This window comes from Acaromyces ingoldii (assembly GCF_003144295.1).
Source record: "Acaromyces ingoldii strain MCA 4198 unplaced genomic scaffold FA10scaffold_7, whole genome shotgun sequence".
Lineage (NCBI taxonomy): Eukaryota > Fungi > Basidiomycota > Exobasidiomycetes > Exobasidiales > Cryptobasidiaceae > Acaromyces > Acaromyces ingoldii.
The window spans coordinates 521,178-537,768 of NW_020290253.1; the positions used below are offsets into that span (position 1 = coordinate 521,178).

General features: G+C 56.2%; 7 protein-coding genes across 7 annotated transcripts in view; 6 read left to right on the plus strand and 1 right to left on the minus strand.

The window, feature by feature from the left end:
• The first annotated feature begins 539 nt into the window (after positions 1-539).
• On the plus strand, positions 540-1,953 carry FA10DRAFT_186188 (hypothetical protein). The gene is made up of 2 exons (XM_025518343.1): positions 540-1,639; positions 1,706-1,953. Exons 1-2 carry the CDS (start codon positions 632-634, stop codon positions 1,712-1,714), a joined length of 1,017 nt encoding a protein of 338 aa, XP_025374671.1. The 5' UTR covers positions 540-631; the 3' UTR covers positions 1,715-1,953.
• A 3,549-nt stretch (positions 1,954-5,502) lies between these two features.
• Positions 5,503-6,231, plus strand: FA10DRAFT_216909 (hypothetical protein; the record flags this gene model as incomplete). The annotated part of the gene is made up of 1 exon (XM_025518508.1): positions 5,503-6,231. A coding segment is annotated over one exon (729 nt), but the record flags the coding sequence as incomplete, so codon positions are not given.
• Positions 6,232-7,175: 944 nt separating this feature from the next.
• On the plus strand, positions 7,176-7,988 carry FA10DRAFT_304239 (coenzyme F420-dependent NADP oxidoreductase; the record flags this gene model as incomplete). Its single annotated transcript, XM_025525331.1, has 1 exon — positions 7,176-7,988. One exon carries the CDS (start codon positions 7,176-7,178, stop codon positions 7,986-7,988), a length of 813 nt encoding a protein of 270 aa, XP_025374673.1.
• A 248-nt stretch (positions 7,989-8,236) lies between these two features.
• Positions 8,237-9,007, minus strand: FA10DRAFT_245293 (putative heat shock protein 10). Its single transcript, XM_025519374.1, has 3 exons — positions 8,978-9,007; positions 8,647-8,910; positions 8,237-8,577 (listed from the first exon to the last, which is right to left on the minus strand). Exons 1-3 carry the CDS (start codon positions 8,984-8,986, stop codon positions 8,527-8,529), a joined length of 324 nt encoding a protein of 107 aa, XP_025374674.1. The 5' UTR covers positions 8,987-9,007; the 3' UTR covers positions 8,237-8,526.
• Positions 9,008-9,205: 198 nt separating this feature from the next.
• Positions 9,206-11,269, plus strand: FA10DRAFT_276373 (chaperonin GroL). The gene is made up of 3 exons (XM_025523314.1): positions 9,206-9,496; positions 9,564-9,614; positions 9,681-11,269. The coding sequence occupies exons 1-3, from the start codon at positions 9,271-9,273 to the stop codon at positions 11,198-11,200; spliced, it is 1,797 nt and encodes a 598-aa protein (XP_025374675.1). The 5' UTR covers positions 9,206-9,270; the 3' UTR covers positions 11,201-11,269.
• A 396-nt stretch (positions 11,270-11,665) lies between these two features.
• On the plus strand, positions 11,666-16,199 carry FA10DRAFT_269433 (hypothetical protein). Its single transcript, XM_025522755.1, has 2 exons — positions 11,666-12,090; positions 12,335-16,199. The coding sequence occupies exons 1-2, from the start codon at positions 12,076-12,078 to the stop codon at positions 15,947-15,949; spliced, it is 3,630 nt and encodes a 1,209-aa protein (XP_025374676.1). The 5' UTR covers positions 11,666-12,075; the 3' UTR covers positions 15,950-16,199.
• A 132-nt stretch (positions 16,200-16,331) lies between these two features.
• The window catches only part of FA10DRAFT_269434 (hypothetical protein), a 610-nt gene continuing 350 nt past the window's right edge, over positions 16,332-16,591 (plus strand). Inside the window, exon 1 of the mRNA XM_025522756.1 lies at positions 16,332-16,575. Coding sequence (XP_025374677.1) covers positions 16,354-16,575 — 222 coding nt within the window. The 5' untranslated portion in view covers positions 16,332-16,353. The remainder of the gene's footprint in view (positions 16,576-16,591) is intronic.

Here is a 16,591-nt window from a genome sequence, read left to right on the forward strand (position 1 = left end):
GCCCTTTGTCCGACGGTCTGTTGGATCAGACGACGGTTGTTCGACGCCTTTGTCCTCCCTTTGTTCTGCTTCTTCCCTTTCTTTGGTAGGAGAAAGGACGGCACTCTTGCTACAGCATGAGAGAAGAATTCCGAGTGTGACAGAGTCGTAACTCACGCCTAAATTTTGGCGAGATGCTGAGTGGTGCAATTCATTCGTTACTCAGACGGGAGAGAAGATCAAGTGTAGCGATAGCTACTGGACGGTATCAACGGTGCAATGAGATTGAGCGTGAGCGATGAGGGAAGGACGTGGGCGGCCGCCGCGCCGCCATACGCATATTGATCGTAGCGAGGCAGGTGCAGAGTGTTGTGAAGGGAGCGGTCGCTGCGTTAGGGTCCGGCGGAGCAGACCATTGAAGTGTTGTAGCTCGTCCTGTAGGACTTGCAACAGTAGCATGGTCATCAAGTGGAGGTCGCGGCGCTAAGCATGCATTGCTGCAGATCTGCATGACGCCGCTTTGAAAACCCACGGACGCGCTCCGAATAAGACCCTCCGATGGTACGACCATCTCTTGCGCCGGCGTGGAGCATTGAGAATCACACAAAACTTGTTGGGATCCTCACTCGTTTCCTTAGAACCTAGACGTATCATGGCAACGATTCCGTCAAGAAAGAAGCAGACCTCGACCCGGACGTCTTGCGACGCTTGCCGTTTCAGGAAGACTTCATGTGACCGCGCTCTTCGCTTGCCTCAAGGCACTGCGAGTACGTGCTCGTTCTGCGAGAAGACCGGACTGCCCTGCAAAATCACTTCCCCTGCCGCAAGAAAACGCCCTGACCGATCCGCTTCAGGTCCACAGAGGACAAGAATGGGCAAGCGAATACGAAAGTTACTCGAGAGCGACGATGTCGAAGCTTCCTCGGCGTCACCATCATCTATGTCGCCTTCCGACGGCGGAGGAGTCAAAGAGGGAGCCGCTGTCGGCGACGCAACCCCCGCATTCCCATTCATCGAGAAGCGTGAAGGCAACATGTTCCGCATACCCGATCACGAGGAAGAAGTTGCCCCTTCTCTCGGGCAGCACCATACCCTTCAGCAGCAACCCCAGCTATTGGGCGTGCGTGGGCTCACGCTTGATGTGCTACTCCAGTGTTTCAAAGCCTACTTCCATTGGACTGAGAGCTGTATCCCGCTGTCGCAGCCGCGCGAAGTGTTTCTCAGGAGAGCCAAGGCACGTTTGTTCCTTCTCACCGGTGGTGCCGCTTTTGGCGACGACCAAAATGTGGAACCGGCCTCGGACCTGCTCATCATAGCTGTGGCGTGCCGAGGAACACGAAACACTTCTGTGAGCTATCGCTTTGAGCTACAAGACAACCTCGAAGAGCGCTTTATCGCGGAGGCCATGAGCAATGATTCTCTCTACAACGCCGGTCTCGACGGCTTGGAAGCTGCCAAGCTTATGGCGGAGCTCCGTGTTCGAGGTCTTCATCCCACTCTGCCCGGCACTTGCCATCCATCATCGCTCCAAAACGACGTTCTCGGGCGTGGATTCACCGTAGTGTTGGCCATGAACTTAGGCCTTCACACCGGGCCCGAGCAGCATTTGAGCGAAGAGGCAAATGAGCGGCGGAGGTGGCTCTTCTACAGTACATTCATTGTAAGTTTGACTGTATTATTCGTCTTGTAGGATTGCCAATTTTTTGTTGACCGCACAATCAGCAAGACGCACTGAGAAGCGTCTCAGTGAGGGAGATGTACCGCATACATTTCGAGCAGGTGGGCTGGCCCCCACCAGTCAAGCGAGAAGTCGATGGCGGTGCGTACGCGAGAGCAATCTACAAACTTGCTCTCATCGCACGTAAGATGTGCGCGGAAGTTCTTTCCCCCAAGGCGCGGAGCATGGGCGACGGTGTGGCCGCATCGACAGTCGAGATGGTTCTTTACGAATTTGCTGCTTGGAATACCGATCCAGCTCTCGATGGGCAGGTCGACTACCTCGCTGAGGGATCTGAATGCAGGGACGATCGGTTTGAGACGAGGCGGTGCTACTGTTTGGCGAGCTTCTTTGCTCTGCACTTGACCCATTTCAGTGCAGTCCACGACTTCGGAATCCGGGACGACGCAGACGGTCGGGTGCAAGGACTACTTCTCCAGGCAACATTGAACGCTTCATCGCAGCTCGCCAGAGTAGCCAAACGTTGCATCTCGCTCAACATCGTCGATGCGGCCCCAAACATCCTCCGCAATGTGCCTGCGGCTTATGTCCTGTGGATAGCCTGGACGGTAGCCAATCGGTGGTCGGAGCTGTCCTGGCTTCAGCTGTCAGATATGCATGGCAACGCGCTCGAACTTGTCGCCAGCGTGAGGAGCGCAAAGTCGAGGAAAGATAGCGAATACCTATCTTCCGCGCTCCAAAGTATTCTGGATCGCTCGTTCCGAGGCCATGAATTTGTTTCCACCGCTTCGTCCACTTTTTCAAGCGTCGATGCTGGCACGCTCTTTCCACGCCCACCATCATCGAGCCTTCCTCCGTCGACGCAACCCCTTCCGCTCCCAGCCTCACTTTCTTTGAACGCTCAGTCTGAGCGGCAGGAACATGACACATTGGTTGCTAGCAAGGGTGGTAACTTGGATACGGCAGACTTTTTGGGCGATTTGGAGCAAGAGATACAACACTTTTGCGCTGCTCTAGGATTGGACATTCCAAACAACCCTTCGGCGCTGTTACCAACGTTTGATATATTACTGTCGTAAGCCGTCTGACAATTAACGGCAATGCCCTGAGGCTTGTCTTCGTGTGTATTTACGCTTTGCCGCCGATGCATTAAATCTTTGCTCTCAATAGGAACTGTCCTTCCAGGAAGGAGAATTGATGTCGAGTGGAGAAAAGGATCACCCTTACGCCGCCGTCAACGGGGTCGGAATGCAATTCGGGGAGAAAGAGAGATCCTACGGTACGACAAAATACGGTGTGGCAGTGTAGGCGGAGTGCTCGCTCTAGTGTAAGGTAGCAGACCGGAATTCCACCTTTGGGTCGTTCTAGTAGTCCGAGATCGTGAGTCTTTTAGCATTGCCATTTGCCTTTCGAGGCATTTGGAGCAAATTGAAATCTTCTGTGATCAGGTCCACCAAATAGTGGAGAAAAAGTCTCTTCGAGTTGATGCTCCGAATTTGTGGTCCGAATAGGAGTCGCCGAGAAATGCAGCATTACGAATTCTCTCACTTCGTTTCGTCAAGCCAGATTGAGGTCCACGAAGAGAGATCTTGATGCGTTCTATTCCTGTGTCGGTACTACTATCCGTCCTCTCGGAGATTCTTTTTCGGAGAAATCAAACGACTTCAGTTCTCCTGACGAAACAGCTCAAGGGTATATATACCCGGGAGGATGCCAATAATGATCATACTGCGTAAGCGTCTTCTCCAAGCCAAAAACGTATGAGCTGAAGCGATCGACATGGGCATCTTGAAGGACTCGTTGTCGATGATAAGCGAGCAAGGTCGAGGCGACAATGGATACTCACGACGCGGTCGGGGTGACGGCCTTGTCGGCGGAATAGTGACAGGTATGCTGCACCACGGTGCAGAGCAGAATCGAAAAGGCGGGCAGAATCACTCCTTCGGGCCTCATGAACAAGCGCGCTTTTCGTATGCCCATGACCCTGCCCTTTCTCGGTACTCTGAGTTCTCGTCGACGGAACCTGGAGCGCTTCCACCATCGTACGAAGTTAGATCGCATCATTTCTCGGGAGACCCCGAAGAGCACCACATAGATAGGCGCTCGAGGTAAGTCTCTGCACAGAAAGAAACATTCGTATCAGGGAGTTGACAAACGGGACGCTGTTAAGGTCTCGCGAGGTCTCGCGTCAAGTTCATGACAGTGAAGACTATTCGGTCCCCTGGTACGAGCCTGAGGACAGTGGTGACCGTGCTCGCACTTTTTACGCAAATGACATAGAGCGCAAAGCGGTGAATAATGCTCTTGGTCTCGGGGCTCCCGAAGTTTCACCACGTCCTGTCCGGTTCGCCTCCGACTTTCCACATTTCACGCCTACGTACGTGGTCTGCAAAGGCGACAAAGGCTTGGATGGCGGGTTTCCCACGTCCTTGCCGCCCTGCCTTGATAGCCACGGTCGCCATCCCTTCGAGACGCACAACGTCAGTCAGCAGGACTGGCAGCGCTTCCTGAGAGAGATTCAAAGCCAAGGCGCCCTTAGCTTTGGTGACAAGCTAGGGGCCAAAGCAGTGAATCACGCAGCCAACGCCGTCATGTCTGGTGGCATGGTCGTGGGGATCGTCGCAAAAAAGGCGATCCGGGCCTACAAGATCAATGGCGTCTCGCCTATTGTTGACGAATGGAATCAGCAATTCTTTCACCCCCGAAAAATGGAAGCCATCTTCACGTGCGGGCTCGACCGACTCGATTCTGGTCAATGCCAGGTACCCAAGATCGACATGCGTTGTGAAAAAGGCGCCTGTTCCTCCACCACGCAGGCTTCGTCTACAATGGACAGGAAGCAGAGGAAAGAACTCGAAAAGGAGCAGAAGAAGGCCGAGAAGAATCGTAGTGCCGACGGCAATGATTCGGCTTATAGACTTTTCATCGTTCCGATGCCCTGAGTGCGAAGCAATGATCTTACAACATTTCTCTTCTCTTCCTTCCCATCCGCTTTTCTTGCTTTGGTTGTGATGAGTGAGGCGCGAGACGAAGCCACCTCTCCCTCACTTTCTCATTTCACTGTGGAGATTTGTTTCATTTCCGTCTCGATGATCGAAAACACTCTGCTAGTAACACACAGTGAAACGCAAATTTGAAGCACATGTGTGATACTGAAAGAAGGTGAGACCCTGGCAAATTGCAGAGATCCACAAATCCCAATCGAAGTCACTAGTCGTCAGAAGTATTTGGAAGCCGGTATTGCGGATTCAGAGGTAGAGAGAACGCCAGTCGCTACGGGCTAGGATGCTCACATTCTCTTCCTCGCGGCCACTGTCATGCCTTCGGCATTTCTTTCGAAAAAGATGAAGACAAGCGATGTAGTGGCTGTGAGCATCTGAATAGACTGGAAGCCCTGTACGTGGATTGTATTCATTTGACTGCCCCTCAGTTCCGATTGTGGAGTCTTAATTTGAGGACATGCTCTACTCCAAAAAGCGAATGGAACAATCCGAATCGAGTTCCGAAAGAGCGGTCTCCGATCAACTCTGATTTTTCGGAAGATGCAGTTCGGAGCAAGCGCAAGAAAGCGCCGCTTATTAAACAAACTAGCCGTGAAGCCTGTGTGAGCCAGGATCATGAACAAATTCTCGTGGTTCACACTGGTGCAGTTTGCAGTGTGATGATGTCGAGCATGATCGATGTTCTTCTCGGTGTATCTTGCTCGGAGCGTTTCGCCATTTCATCCAATGGCGCACAGAGCCTGTCGTTCATATGCTGTAGAGGAACTGAGAAGAAGGTATAAAGAAGCTGTTTGAACGTACTTCTTCACGGAGAGCATTCCCAACACTCACATCTACAACATAATGACCTGGCCAGCCACTGTTATCGTCGACGTCGTCTTCATTCCGATCTACCTCCTCCTCTTGGCCTTTTCCATTTTCAATGTCGTCAAACATGGAACTGGAAAGGTCTTTGGCTTCATTTCCATCTGCATCTTTTCGGCTGTCCGTCTGGTCGGCAACAGCCTGCTCGTTTACGTCTACAATGATCATTACAGGCACCAAAATGCAGCGACATGGGGCTTTATTCTCCAAGCGCTAGGCTACAGCTTCCTCGTCAACGCTACTCTAGCTCTCTACAAGCGTGCGGCAATCATTGGGAATCCCACAAAGGCAGCGCAGCTCAGGGGAAAACCCTTGGACATGGACAGGATCCTCCACCTCGTTACGCTTGGTGCTCTGATTCTACTCATCACCGGCTACAATGATTCGGATGTCTTTAGCAATTCGTCCTCGTCGTCGATGCCGTCCTCACCTTCGTCAACGTCCCTCGATGGCAAAGCCAAAGCGGGAGACCTTATCTATGTTGGGCTCACGGTTTTCATCGCGGTGCTATGCTCTTACCGACTCTTTTTCAGGGGGTCGAAGGGGGATGAGCCACGAACGATCCTCTCTTTCATCTTGGGAGCCCTGCCGTTCATGCTCTGCCGAGCAGTCTACGCCGCCGTGAAGGCCTTTTCTGACGATGCCCTCCAAGGATCACTCTGGGCAAAAGTCGTCTTCGACTACATTGCTGAGGTTATCGTCGTCGTTATCTTCTTTGTGATGGGCCTCTGCATCGGTCGTCTAGAGGCAGACGCTGCAGCAGATCTTGAAGTGGGAGGCAGAAACAGTCGCAGATATCGTCGCCGTGAACGTCGCGAAGGCTTTGGTGCAACTGTACCCCCACTCCAAGGAATTCAGGAAGAGATGAAGCTCAAAGGACCGAACGAAAATTACATTCCGTAGAAGTAGGACCCAGTCTTGACCTTAGGTCATTCTTGCACCCTTTGCGCCCTACATTTGCTCATGAATCAATTGGACAGAGTACAGGTTGTCCGCGGAGGACCAATAAGAAGAAGTGTCATTTCGGCGGTTGTCAGCTTATTTTCTGTGGTATGTCCAAAGAAAGAGAGGGCACCGTGAAGCTCATTCACAGCGCTGGTGGTCAAGCGGGGGCGGGGGGAAGGAGAAGTGCTGCCGAAAAACTACCGTGAATAGAATATGACTATCAGATCAGCGCCTGTTGTCGTCCGACGGTCCCTGCAAGCCCGACTTTTGCGAGTTGATGCGAATCACAACACCTTGCAACGATCCCTTGAGCGGTGACAGGTGAATGGCTTCTTAATCGGTTGCCGGATGTCGCTCTGCACGGATTTGTTCGGGAAAATCCCAAAGGCGCGTCGGTTGTTCCTCCCACGCTCTATTCCGTTAGTGCGATAATGCCGATGTCAGCTGACTGTCCGGAGCGTCAGCTGAAATATACAAGTCCTGAAACTAGCTCATGACAGATCCGCACCTCCATCACAAGGAATTCAATGACGCGATTGTTCACATATGCTCGCTCGGTGGGCGTTACCAGCCAGTCGCCTGTCCCAGACTCAACCGATGTCAGATATATATATAAGAGGCCTCTTCTACAACATACAGGGATCCCCATTCCCTTGCTTACCTGAAACATAGCTGCAAAGACTGCTTACTTCACATCAAGCAACATCATGGCGCAAATCGGCATCGTTGGCGCGGGCTTTGTCGGCGAAGCGCTCGCAAGTCAGCTTGTCCGAACGGGTCACCATGTCAAGGTTGCGAACTCTCGCGGCCGAGATAGTCTCAAGGCGTTCGCGCAAAACACCGGCGCAGAGGCCGTCGATATTAGCGAGATCTCTTCCAATCTGGACGTCCTCTTCATTGCGGTCCCGATGTCTCGTATCAAGGACTTGCCAAAGACAATCTTCCAATCGCTTCCTCCTAGCGCGGTTGTGGTCGATGCTGGCAACTACTATCCGCTACGGGACGGAGCTATTGCCGCAATCGACGAGGGCATGGTTGAGTCGCAGTGGGTGTCACAGCAACTCGGCGTCGCAGTCGTCAAGGCTTTCAACAACATCATTGCGTCCCGGCTGACGACGAGCGGCCGACCTCAGAAAGATCGCAACCGCATCGCATTGCCTGTGTCCGGCGACGATTCAAAAGCACGAGCAGGCATTTTGGCGATTGTCGAACAATTGGGATTCAATGGGTACGATGCAGGTCCTCTGTCAGATTCGTGGCGTCAGCAGCCGGGGCAGCCAGCCTACTGCACTGATCCGACGAGCGAAGAGCTGCCTATGCTGCTTCGACGCGCCGACAGGAAAAAGGCGCCAGAGGGCCGAGATAGAGCGTTCAAGTTACTCGGCAAGCTTCCCGAGAATTACCCCGCCGAAGAACTTGTCCGGGTCTCTAGGATTTTCGTGGGCTTGGACAAGTGGAAGCCGCAAGCATGGCTTGCCGTGCTGCGCCTCGTGTTTGCTCTCGTACGGTCCAGGCGTTGATACCGTAAGACTTTTACGAATTATAATCCCGGGTCAAGGCGGACTGTGAGAAGCCAGATGTTTCAGATAGAAGAATGTTTTGCCAAGTGCGTAGCGCTATGATCTGACACATATGTCTCTCGACGCTTGCGAGGTCCTGGAGTGCGGTGACGTTCGCTTATACGCTTTGACGCGGCCCAGGGTACCCTTGTAGATAGATAAAGAGTGTGCTAACCGAAGTTCTTCGTCAAGTGAATCAAGAAGGCGAGCGTTGCATTGCTCCATCATCGATAATTTCTCAGTGACCATCTCATCATATGAAACCTTCAAGCTGGACAAATCCTCTTCGTCGAGCAAGCAAGCAAGCAGACAAGCCTAAGACGCTAGGTGGCTGGTACCGCGAACAACGGCGGGAGCAAATGACACGAGAAAGGCTTACAGCCTCGTCAAATCAGAGACACAGACAATGCGAGAAGCGAATGGCAGCGAGGGTGGTCTCTGAAGAGTGGTGATTGCTGAAAGTACAAATTATGCGAGGACCCCCGAACACCTCGGCCTTTTACTCGTTGATCTTAGCCAGAATCTCGGAATCTCTGATGAGGAGGTATTCCTGCGATAAGAATATGGCTCGTCAGTATTGGCGGAGCAACCAGAAAGATGATGGGCAAAGAGAACTCACATCCTCGCCGACCTTGATGCTGTTGCCGCCCCAGCCTGGGAGGAGGACCTTGTCGCCGGGCTTGACGCTCGTGGGGACCAGCTTGCCCTCCTTGTCAGCAACACCAGGTCCCGCGGCGATGACACTAGCCTCGGGAAGGGGAGACTGCGTAGCAGCAGAGGGAAGGAAGATGCCCGACGCTGTCTTCTGCTCGGGCTTGAAGCGCTGGACCAGGATGCGGTCGAGGAGCGGCACGACAGACTTGATGCTGCGGATCGTCGATTGCTATGGGGAGGGGCAACAGGTAATCAGCGCTTTCTCCCCTTCAAAACTCGCCTCTTTCCCAACTTACAGTGGCCATCGTTCTTGTTGCGGAGGAGGGGTAGACAGGCGTGAGAGGAGAGCAGGATGGGCAGCAGAAGCTTTTATGACGGCCTAGAAGAATCACCAGCTTTCGGCCGAAGGTGTTTTTTTTTTTTTTTTTTTTCCTTTTCTTTCTGAGTAGCCTCTGGGCCGAGACCCGGTGCAGCTGCACTGGGGTCGCAATCTTCTTTTTTTTCCAGAGTCTTCGCTGAGCCGACTCGGACGTTTTCATTACTATTCCTGTCAGCACCACACCTCCTCGTTGCCCTTCATTTGCAAGTCATGTCGTTTCTTACGAGGAGCGCCAAGTCAGGGCGGTCGACGACGTCGCTCTTCAACAATGCCGTCAAGGCTTCTTCGCTCGTGGCAAACGGGCAGCGGTTATTTACCTCGACAGCGCCAGCCTCTGCACACAAGGAAGTCAAATTCTCCAACGACGGGCGGGCAGCCATCCTTAAGGGTGTCAATCTGCTCGCCAATGCCGTCAGTGTGACTCTTGGTCCTAAAGGTGAGCTTTTCTTTCCAGCTGCACGAGAGGGACGAAAGGGCTAACAGCGCGTCCTACTCCATCTTAGGCCGTAATGTCATCATCGAGCAGCCATTTGGCGGGCCAAAGATCACCAAGGGTGAGTCTTCCTTTACGGGTCTGTGAGCCAGTTGCAACTTTGTTCTGACTTTCGCGAGCTCTGCAGACGGTGTGACGGTTGCCAAGTCTATTCAGCTCGAGGACAAGTTTGAGAACCTGGGCGCTCGTCTGGTCCAGGATGTGGCGAACAAGACCAACGAGATCGCCGGTGACGGTACCACGACGGCCACGGTGCTTGCGAGGGCCATCTACAGCGAGGGTGTCAAGAATGTGGCAGCCGGGTGCAACCCCATGGACCTGCGTCGAGGTGCCCAGGCCGCAGCCGAGGCCGTCATCAAGTTCCTCGAGGCCAACAAGCGGGTGATTACGACGAGTGAGGAAATCGCTCAGGTGGCGACAATTTCTGCCAACGGCGACAGGCACGTTGGTCAGCTCATTGCCACGGCCATGGAGAAGGTCGGCAAGGAGGGCGTCATCACTGTCAAGGAGGGCCGCACGCTCGAGGATGAGATCGAGATCACCGAGGGCATGCGCTTTGACCGAGGCTACATCTCGCCGTACTTCATCACCGACGTCAAGACACAAAAGGCCGAGTTTGAGAAGCCGTTGATCCTGCTGAGCGAGAAGAAGATCAGCCTGCTGCAGGACATCCTCCCCTCGCTCGAGGCTGCCGCCCAGGCGAGGAAGCCGCTCCTGATCATTGCCGAGGACATTGACGGCGAGGCCCTGGCCGCCTGCATCCTCAACAAGCTCCGGGGTCAGCTGCAGGTCTGCGCCGTCAAAGCGCCTGGCTTTGGCGACAACCGCAAGTCGATCCTCGGCGACCTGGCCATCCTCACCGGCGGCAGCGTCTTCTCCGACGAGCTCGAGGTCAAGCTCGACCGGGCCACACCTGACCTCCTCGGCACGGCGGGCAGCGTTACGGTGACCAAGGAGGACACCATTTTCCTCAACGGCGAGGGCGACAAGCAGGCTCTCGAGGCCCGCTGCGAGCAGCTCCGCTCGGCCATCAACGATGCCACCGTCTCAGACTACGACAAGACGAAGCTGCAGGAGCGCCTTGCCAAGCTCAGCGGCGGCGTCGCCGTCATCAAGGTCGGCGGTTCTTCCGAGGTCGAGGTGGGCGAGAAGAAGGACAGGTACGACGATGCGCTCAACAGCACCCGCGCCGCCGTCTCGGGCGGTGTGCTCCCGGGCGGTGGTACGGGCCTGCTCAAGGCCACGGCAGCTCTCGAGGCTGTCAAGTGCGACAACTTTGACCAGGAGCTCGGTGTCTCGATCATCCGAGCGGCCCTGACGAGGCCCACAAAGCAGATTGCCGAGAACGCAGGTGCAGAGGGCGCCCTAATCGTTGGCAGACTCCTCGAGGGAGGCAGCAAGCAGAACGAGCCGTTTGAGTTTGGCTGGGACGGATCCGACGCCCAGTACAAGGACCTGTTCAAGGCCGGTGTCATTGACCCCTACCTCGTCGTCAAGTCGGCTCTCGAAGGCAGTGTGGGCATTGCCTCGCTCCTCTTTACCAGCGAGTGCTCCGTCGTCGATGCGCCTGAGCCCAAGGGCGCTGGCGGACCGCCAGGTGGCGGCATGGGAGGCATGGGTGGCATGGGCGGCATGATGGGCATGTAAAGAAATATAGGAAAAGAAAGCAAAAGAGGCCCGAAGCTCTCACCCATAGTCACTATTTCTACTCTTAACACCACTGTTCGTTGCCTGTACGCACATTTTTACCACCACTCAATGGCTATCCAATACAGACAAGCATGGAGAGAAGAGAAGCCGGGTCTGGATCACCCGTTGTGCCAAACGGTCGGCGTCCGGAGAGAAAGGCAGCCCTCTTTTGATTTTTTTTTTTTTGTTCCTCTTCTTTGGGTGGAGAGGGGACAGACACTACTATGTAAACCTCGGCCATCATGTCGGTGCAGCTTTTCACAAGTTGGTTCGGGCCCTGTATTTCTCCCATTTTTATTTAATAGGGGGAAATCTAGCCGGGATAGAAGAAGAAGAAGAAAAACATAATGAAATAGGCAAGAGGCTAAGGGCAAGACGACGCGCCAGGCGAGAAGAAAAGCGATCAATGATGTCTTTGGTCAGGTTCCCCACACGTTTTCTCAACCGTCCGGGTCCGTGGTTCGTAGCAGCCGTAGCCGTGGATACTACTACTCTCTACCTGCTCCGCTTTGCTCCCGTCAGATCGACGTCTCTGCCACTTGCCCTCGCAGACTTTGGTCGCTGAGCACGCACACTGCCCGCCCTGCCTCGTGCCCCGTGAAACGAGGCCATATTGATCGGCAGTGGAGACGGATTGGGATAGGAGTGGAGACACTACCACACTAGAAACACGTTCGATCTCGGGCCGCGACTTTCTTCTTCTCGTGGCCAACACTCCGCCCTACTCCTCTCGCCCCCTTTTTTTCGATCCATCGAAGACGACGTGGGCAGGGTTCAAGAACGTCCCCCTCTCCCTCTCTTCCTCCTCTCTGTAGCGTGAAGGAAGAGACGAGATGACTTCTAAAGTTGTGAGTTGCCGCGATTTAGGCAGGGCCCGTGCCAACAACATCAAGTAAAGCTTCGGCCACTACTGACACACTCCGATTCTCATCTGCCTCCTATCCCTTCCTTTCTACCCATCCGCTGCTCTTCCCTCTCTCGTGCAACGCCTGCCGCCACCATCGACGATGATCGCGTCGTCATCGACATTGATCGCATCTGGCCGGACTCTCAAATGGCAATGCAAACGACGGGTCTGATCGTCGACGACAGCCAAAGGGCGACTTGTATGCGCGCGAGCTCGATGGCGCCCGTCTCCGCGGTGACTGGGACGCGGATGTGGCCACGCGCAACGGGCCAAAGGCCGGTGCTACCCTGCCTTGGTCCGAGCTGATCCGCAAGTACATGAAGCACAACCCCAACCAGACGACGACGCCCAGCGTGGCTCACGTCGAGCAGCAGATCCGCTCCAACCTGACCAGCTTCTTCAAGCAGGAAGACTACTCGGACGCTTCCCACGACGAGGACTCGGCACAGGGCCAGACAGTCTTTGCGCCCGTGCTGCCCAGCAACCAGTACGGCCAGGGCTGGTCCGGCGACAATGTCAGCCAGGCCATTGCCAAGCTGGCCGAGCTCCGCTCCTCTTCCTCGTCCTCGTCCACTTCCGAGGGAGCACAGGAGGAGAAGCAGTCCATGGCAGCCATCCAAGCCCACGGCTTGTTTGTGCTTGGAAAGGACGAGGAGGCCGTCGAGCTGCTCCACGAGGTCAAGTTCCTCGACGAAGTGGACCTCACCAAGCTCCGGGCCGGCGATTCCGATGAGACGAAGCAGTACACGCCTGCGCTCTTCATCATGGGCTACGTCATCTACGGCATGGCAAACGAGCGGCTGCTCCTGGCTCGCAACGACGAAGGCTACATTCCCTTTGCCTATGCCGGCTATGCGCGGGCCATCGACCTGCATGAAGCCCTGAGAGGCGGCAAAAAGGCAAACGCTCTCCGAGGTCTGCCCGCCGACGAGATTGAGCGATGGGCCGAGACGGCCCTCTATCGCAACGCCCTCTTCAGCGTCCGCCACGGTGATCTGCCCCTCGCCCTCAACGCGCTCCGGGCGTACCAGGCCCACGCCGGACGTTGGCCCACTTCTTTCCGCCAACCGCAGCGCAACGTCATCTACCGAACCTACCTGGCCGTGCTCAACCGCGCCGTCGAGACGGGTGGCTACGTGGCCCCGTCTCAGCCCCAGGCCGCTCTGACGAACCAGGACTGCCGGACAGCCGCCTACCAGCGAGCCGTCGTGGCTGCTGCTGCCTCGCGCGTGGAGATCAGAGACTTTGAGACGGAGCGCGCCCCTCGTCACGGCCAGGCCAGACGCATGGTCGGCGTCGACGCAAGGGGCATCACCTCGCGCACCACCTCCAAGCGGCGTCCTGCTCCGTACAGGGTCCTGCGTCCCTCTTCGGCCTCGTGGTCCAACGAGCTGCTGGCAGTCCAGAAGGCGGCCGCCGACTCTATCAACCGTTCCACCTCGTTTCCCCGCGCGGGCCGGGTCAATACCCAGGCCCTCGATCTCGCCGACGAGCTCGTCCGCGGTTGGCGTCTCAACGGCGAGCAGGGAGGCGACTATGCAGACGAGGTCATCGAGATCCTCTACGCCCTCAGCCGCGTCACTTTCCACTCGCAGCGCATCTCCCGACACCTCTTTGTCCTTCTTTCAGCTGCGGAAAACTACGATGAGGCCAGAAGGGCGCTGGACCTCTATGTCAAGCTCGTCGAAAAGGCACGCGAGGCCGATGCCGCCGACGCCGCCGGCCTCGTTGAGGAAAGCAGGCTTCGCGAAAAGGACGAGGGAAATGAGGTCAACGGCAACGGGCACGACGCCGAGGAAAAGCAGGCCAACGGGAAGCCGGAAAGGGAAGCGCTGTCCAAAGAGGCCAAGGAGCAAGCGCAAAAGGTGCACATCGACTCGGACGATGATGTCACGTACGTCAACACCCTTCTCTACGGCGTCCACGTCCTCGTCAAGTACGTCAAGGATGCTCGAGCCGCCGACGTCATGGCTCGCAAGGCCGTTGAGTTTCTCGAGCACGGGCAGCGCAAGCACAGCATTGCGTCGGACAACTTTGTCGTGGCCCGAGTCAAGCGGATGGCGGGCATCGCCAGAGCGGCCTTTTGCGACAGCGAGTCGGACCCCCTCAAGCGGCCAAAGTTTCAAGGCGAGGCCTTGGCGCTCCTCAAGCAGTCGGCCACGCTGGATGCTGAAGCGTCCGAGACGCACCTTCACCTCGCTCGTCTGCAGGCCGAGATGCGTGACGTGACGGAAGCCACTCGCTCAGCCAGACGCGCCGTTGAACTCGAGCCGGCAGACATCCAGGCTTGGCACCTCCTCTCGTTGCTCGTCTCGGCGCAAAAGGACCTCAAGGGTGCCCTTCGCGTGGCGGAAGAGGGGCTTGCCGAAGCCGAAGACGACGATGAGGCTGACCAGCTGGCCGCACTCAAGGGGCTGGGAAGTGCGGACTCGCCGAGCAGCGGAGGTGCTGCGGCGCCCATTGTCAATGGTGTCATTCCTGCTTCCAAGCCGTCGACGTCGGTCGCTCGTACCGCCTTGCTCAGTGTCGACTTCCCGCCTCGGTACAGTGAACGGGCCGAGGCCACGCTGCGGCTGATGATGACCCACAACGCTCTCGAAGAGGTTGTCGAGGGTAGTGACGCGGCCATCGAAGGCCAGCGAGAGATCTTTGAATTCTTTCACAAGCGCGTCGCCACCGCCTCGGCCCAGACCGTCTCGCAGAGGAGCGGGATTCCCACATCGACGAGCCAGACTTCCAGGTTGAACAATGCTCAGCCCAATGGTTCGACAGTGCTTTCCAAGGCCAACACAGTGCCCGTTCAATTCGACTCTCCGACAGGCCTCGGGCAGAGCGGAGCGGCGAAGCTGAGCAAGGTTCAGAGACTCAATCACTTTAAGCTCCACCAGAATGCCAATTCGTCGTCGCTTGGTTCTTCGGCGCCCGCTCTCTCTGGTGCCAGGCAACAGCAGGGCGAAGGCGGCCTTGCCGACTCGGAAGATACCGCTACGTTGTCAAGCATTCGCAAGGCTCTGCACCTCAGCAACGAAATTACGCTTCTCTCCAGTCTCTGGCTCATGGCGGCTGCCAGCTTCCGCCGGGCAGGCAAAGCCGACGAGTGCCGAGTGGCCATTCAGGAGGCCGAACGTGTCGATCCTGCCAAGGCCGACGTGTGGCTCCAGCTTGCTCTCTGGTTCGAGAGCTGTGCGGGTGCAAAGGCGAAGGGAGACGACCACGAAGGATACAACCTTGCCATCAACTCACTCTACAAGGCCTTGGCATGCCAGGAGGACCACGTCAGCGCTGCCGTCCACCTCGCCAGGTTGTTCCTTGACCATGGCGAGAGTGCGTCAGCCGTCAAGCGTCTCGTCGACCACGCCGCCGCACAGCAGGAGCCGGCCCACGGCATCGATGATGTCCGCTACGGCGTCTCGAAGCTGGCCGCCCAGGTCTTCCACAACAGCCACTCGCGCACCTTTTTCTCTTCAACGTCGACAGAGGCTGACAAGACGCAGACACTGTCCGAGGGCGACGCTGTAAAGAACTCGCGCACGCCCGGTGCCTCGACTGCGTCGGCGTTTGCGTCGTCTGCCGAGGCACGCGCGAGCTCCAAGCGCGTCCAACTCGCCTCGCTTGCGCTGGCCGAAGGTCTGCTGGCGACAGTGACTGCGACGAAGGGGTGGGCATGCCCCGAAGCATGGTATCTCCTCGGCCGTGTCGCGCGCGATGGAGGCCGACCAGAGAGGCAGAGAGAGTGCCTCGTCTACGCCCTTGGTCTCGAAAAGAAACGGAGTATCCGTGACTATGCCTGTGTTTTCTAAGTCTATAGAGTGCTTTCGTTTCCCCCCCTCCCCTCATTCTCCCTTTTCGCCGATCTTGCATGATCATGCGTCTCTTTCACCCCTTCTCTCTTACCCTCTCTTGCCGTTTCTCATCTTCTATTGAAGTAGGCGCTCTCCTCTTCTTTTGCTTTCACTTGGTGAGCCTCCTCTCCTATCGTTCAACGAGAGCCTGATGTGTTGTCCTCCTCGAAGAAAACCTGAAATGGAAAGCAATACCCTGAAATTCTTGTGGCTCCTCTGCACTCTTCGCCAGTGGTCCGTTCGCCGTCCGTCTTGTTCTACCGACCGTAGTCCGACTTCCGAAGGAAAACGAAATAAGAAACGCTGGGCTCGCTGGGCGCTAGCAGTAGTGCAGTAGTAACGAAGTTGCACCGATTGCGTCGATGTCAGCCATTGCTCCGGCTCCAAGGCTGGTGGTACGTGCAGGGCTGCCCGGGTGCACTTGGAGGAGAAGCAGGGCTGTGCCCGCACCCAACCGTCGGCGCTTCTCGATCTCGTCGGTGGCAGGCACACCGAGCAGAGTGCCTCGCTTGACGCTCTACACGGGCACGCACTGCCAGTTGTGCGACGTCGCTCACTCGCTCCTCGTCTCGCTGCAAAAGGACGTCAGTATCCAGCTCC

What these genes read in the sequence shown, in the direction of transcription:
- FA10DRAFT_245293 (XM_025519374.1), bottom strand. An exon ending in GCATCAAGGTCGGCGAGGAT is followed by an intron (nt 8,578 to 8,646) that starts GTGAGTTCTCTT and finishes TTCTTATCGCAG; the next exon opens with GAATACCTCCTCATCAGAGA.
- FA10DRAFT_276373 (XM_025523314.1), top strand. Translation starts at nt 9,271, where the DNA reads ATGTCGTTTCTTACGAGGAGCGCCAAGTCAGGGCGGTCGACGACGTCG. An exon ending in TGTGACTCTTGGTCCTAAAG is followed by an intron (nt 9,497 to 9,563) that starts GTGAGCTTTTCT and finishes ACTCCATCTTAG; the next exon opens with GCCGTAATGTCATCATCGAG. An exon ending in CGGGCCAAAGATCACCAAGG is followed by an intron (nt 9,615 to 9,680) that starts GTGAGTCTTCCT and finishes CGAGCTCTGCAG; the next exon opens with ACGGTGTGACGGTTGCCAAG.
- FA10DRAFT_186188 (XM_025518343.1), top strand. Translation starts at nt 632, where the DNA reads ATGGCAACGATTCCGTCAAGAAAGAAGCAGACCTCGACCCGGACGTCT.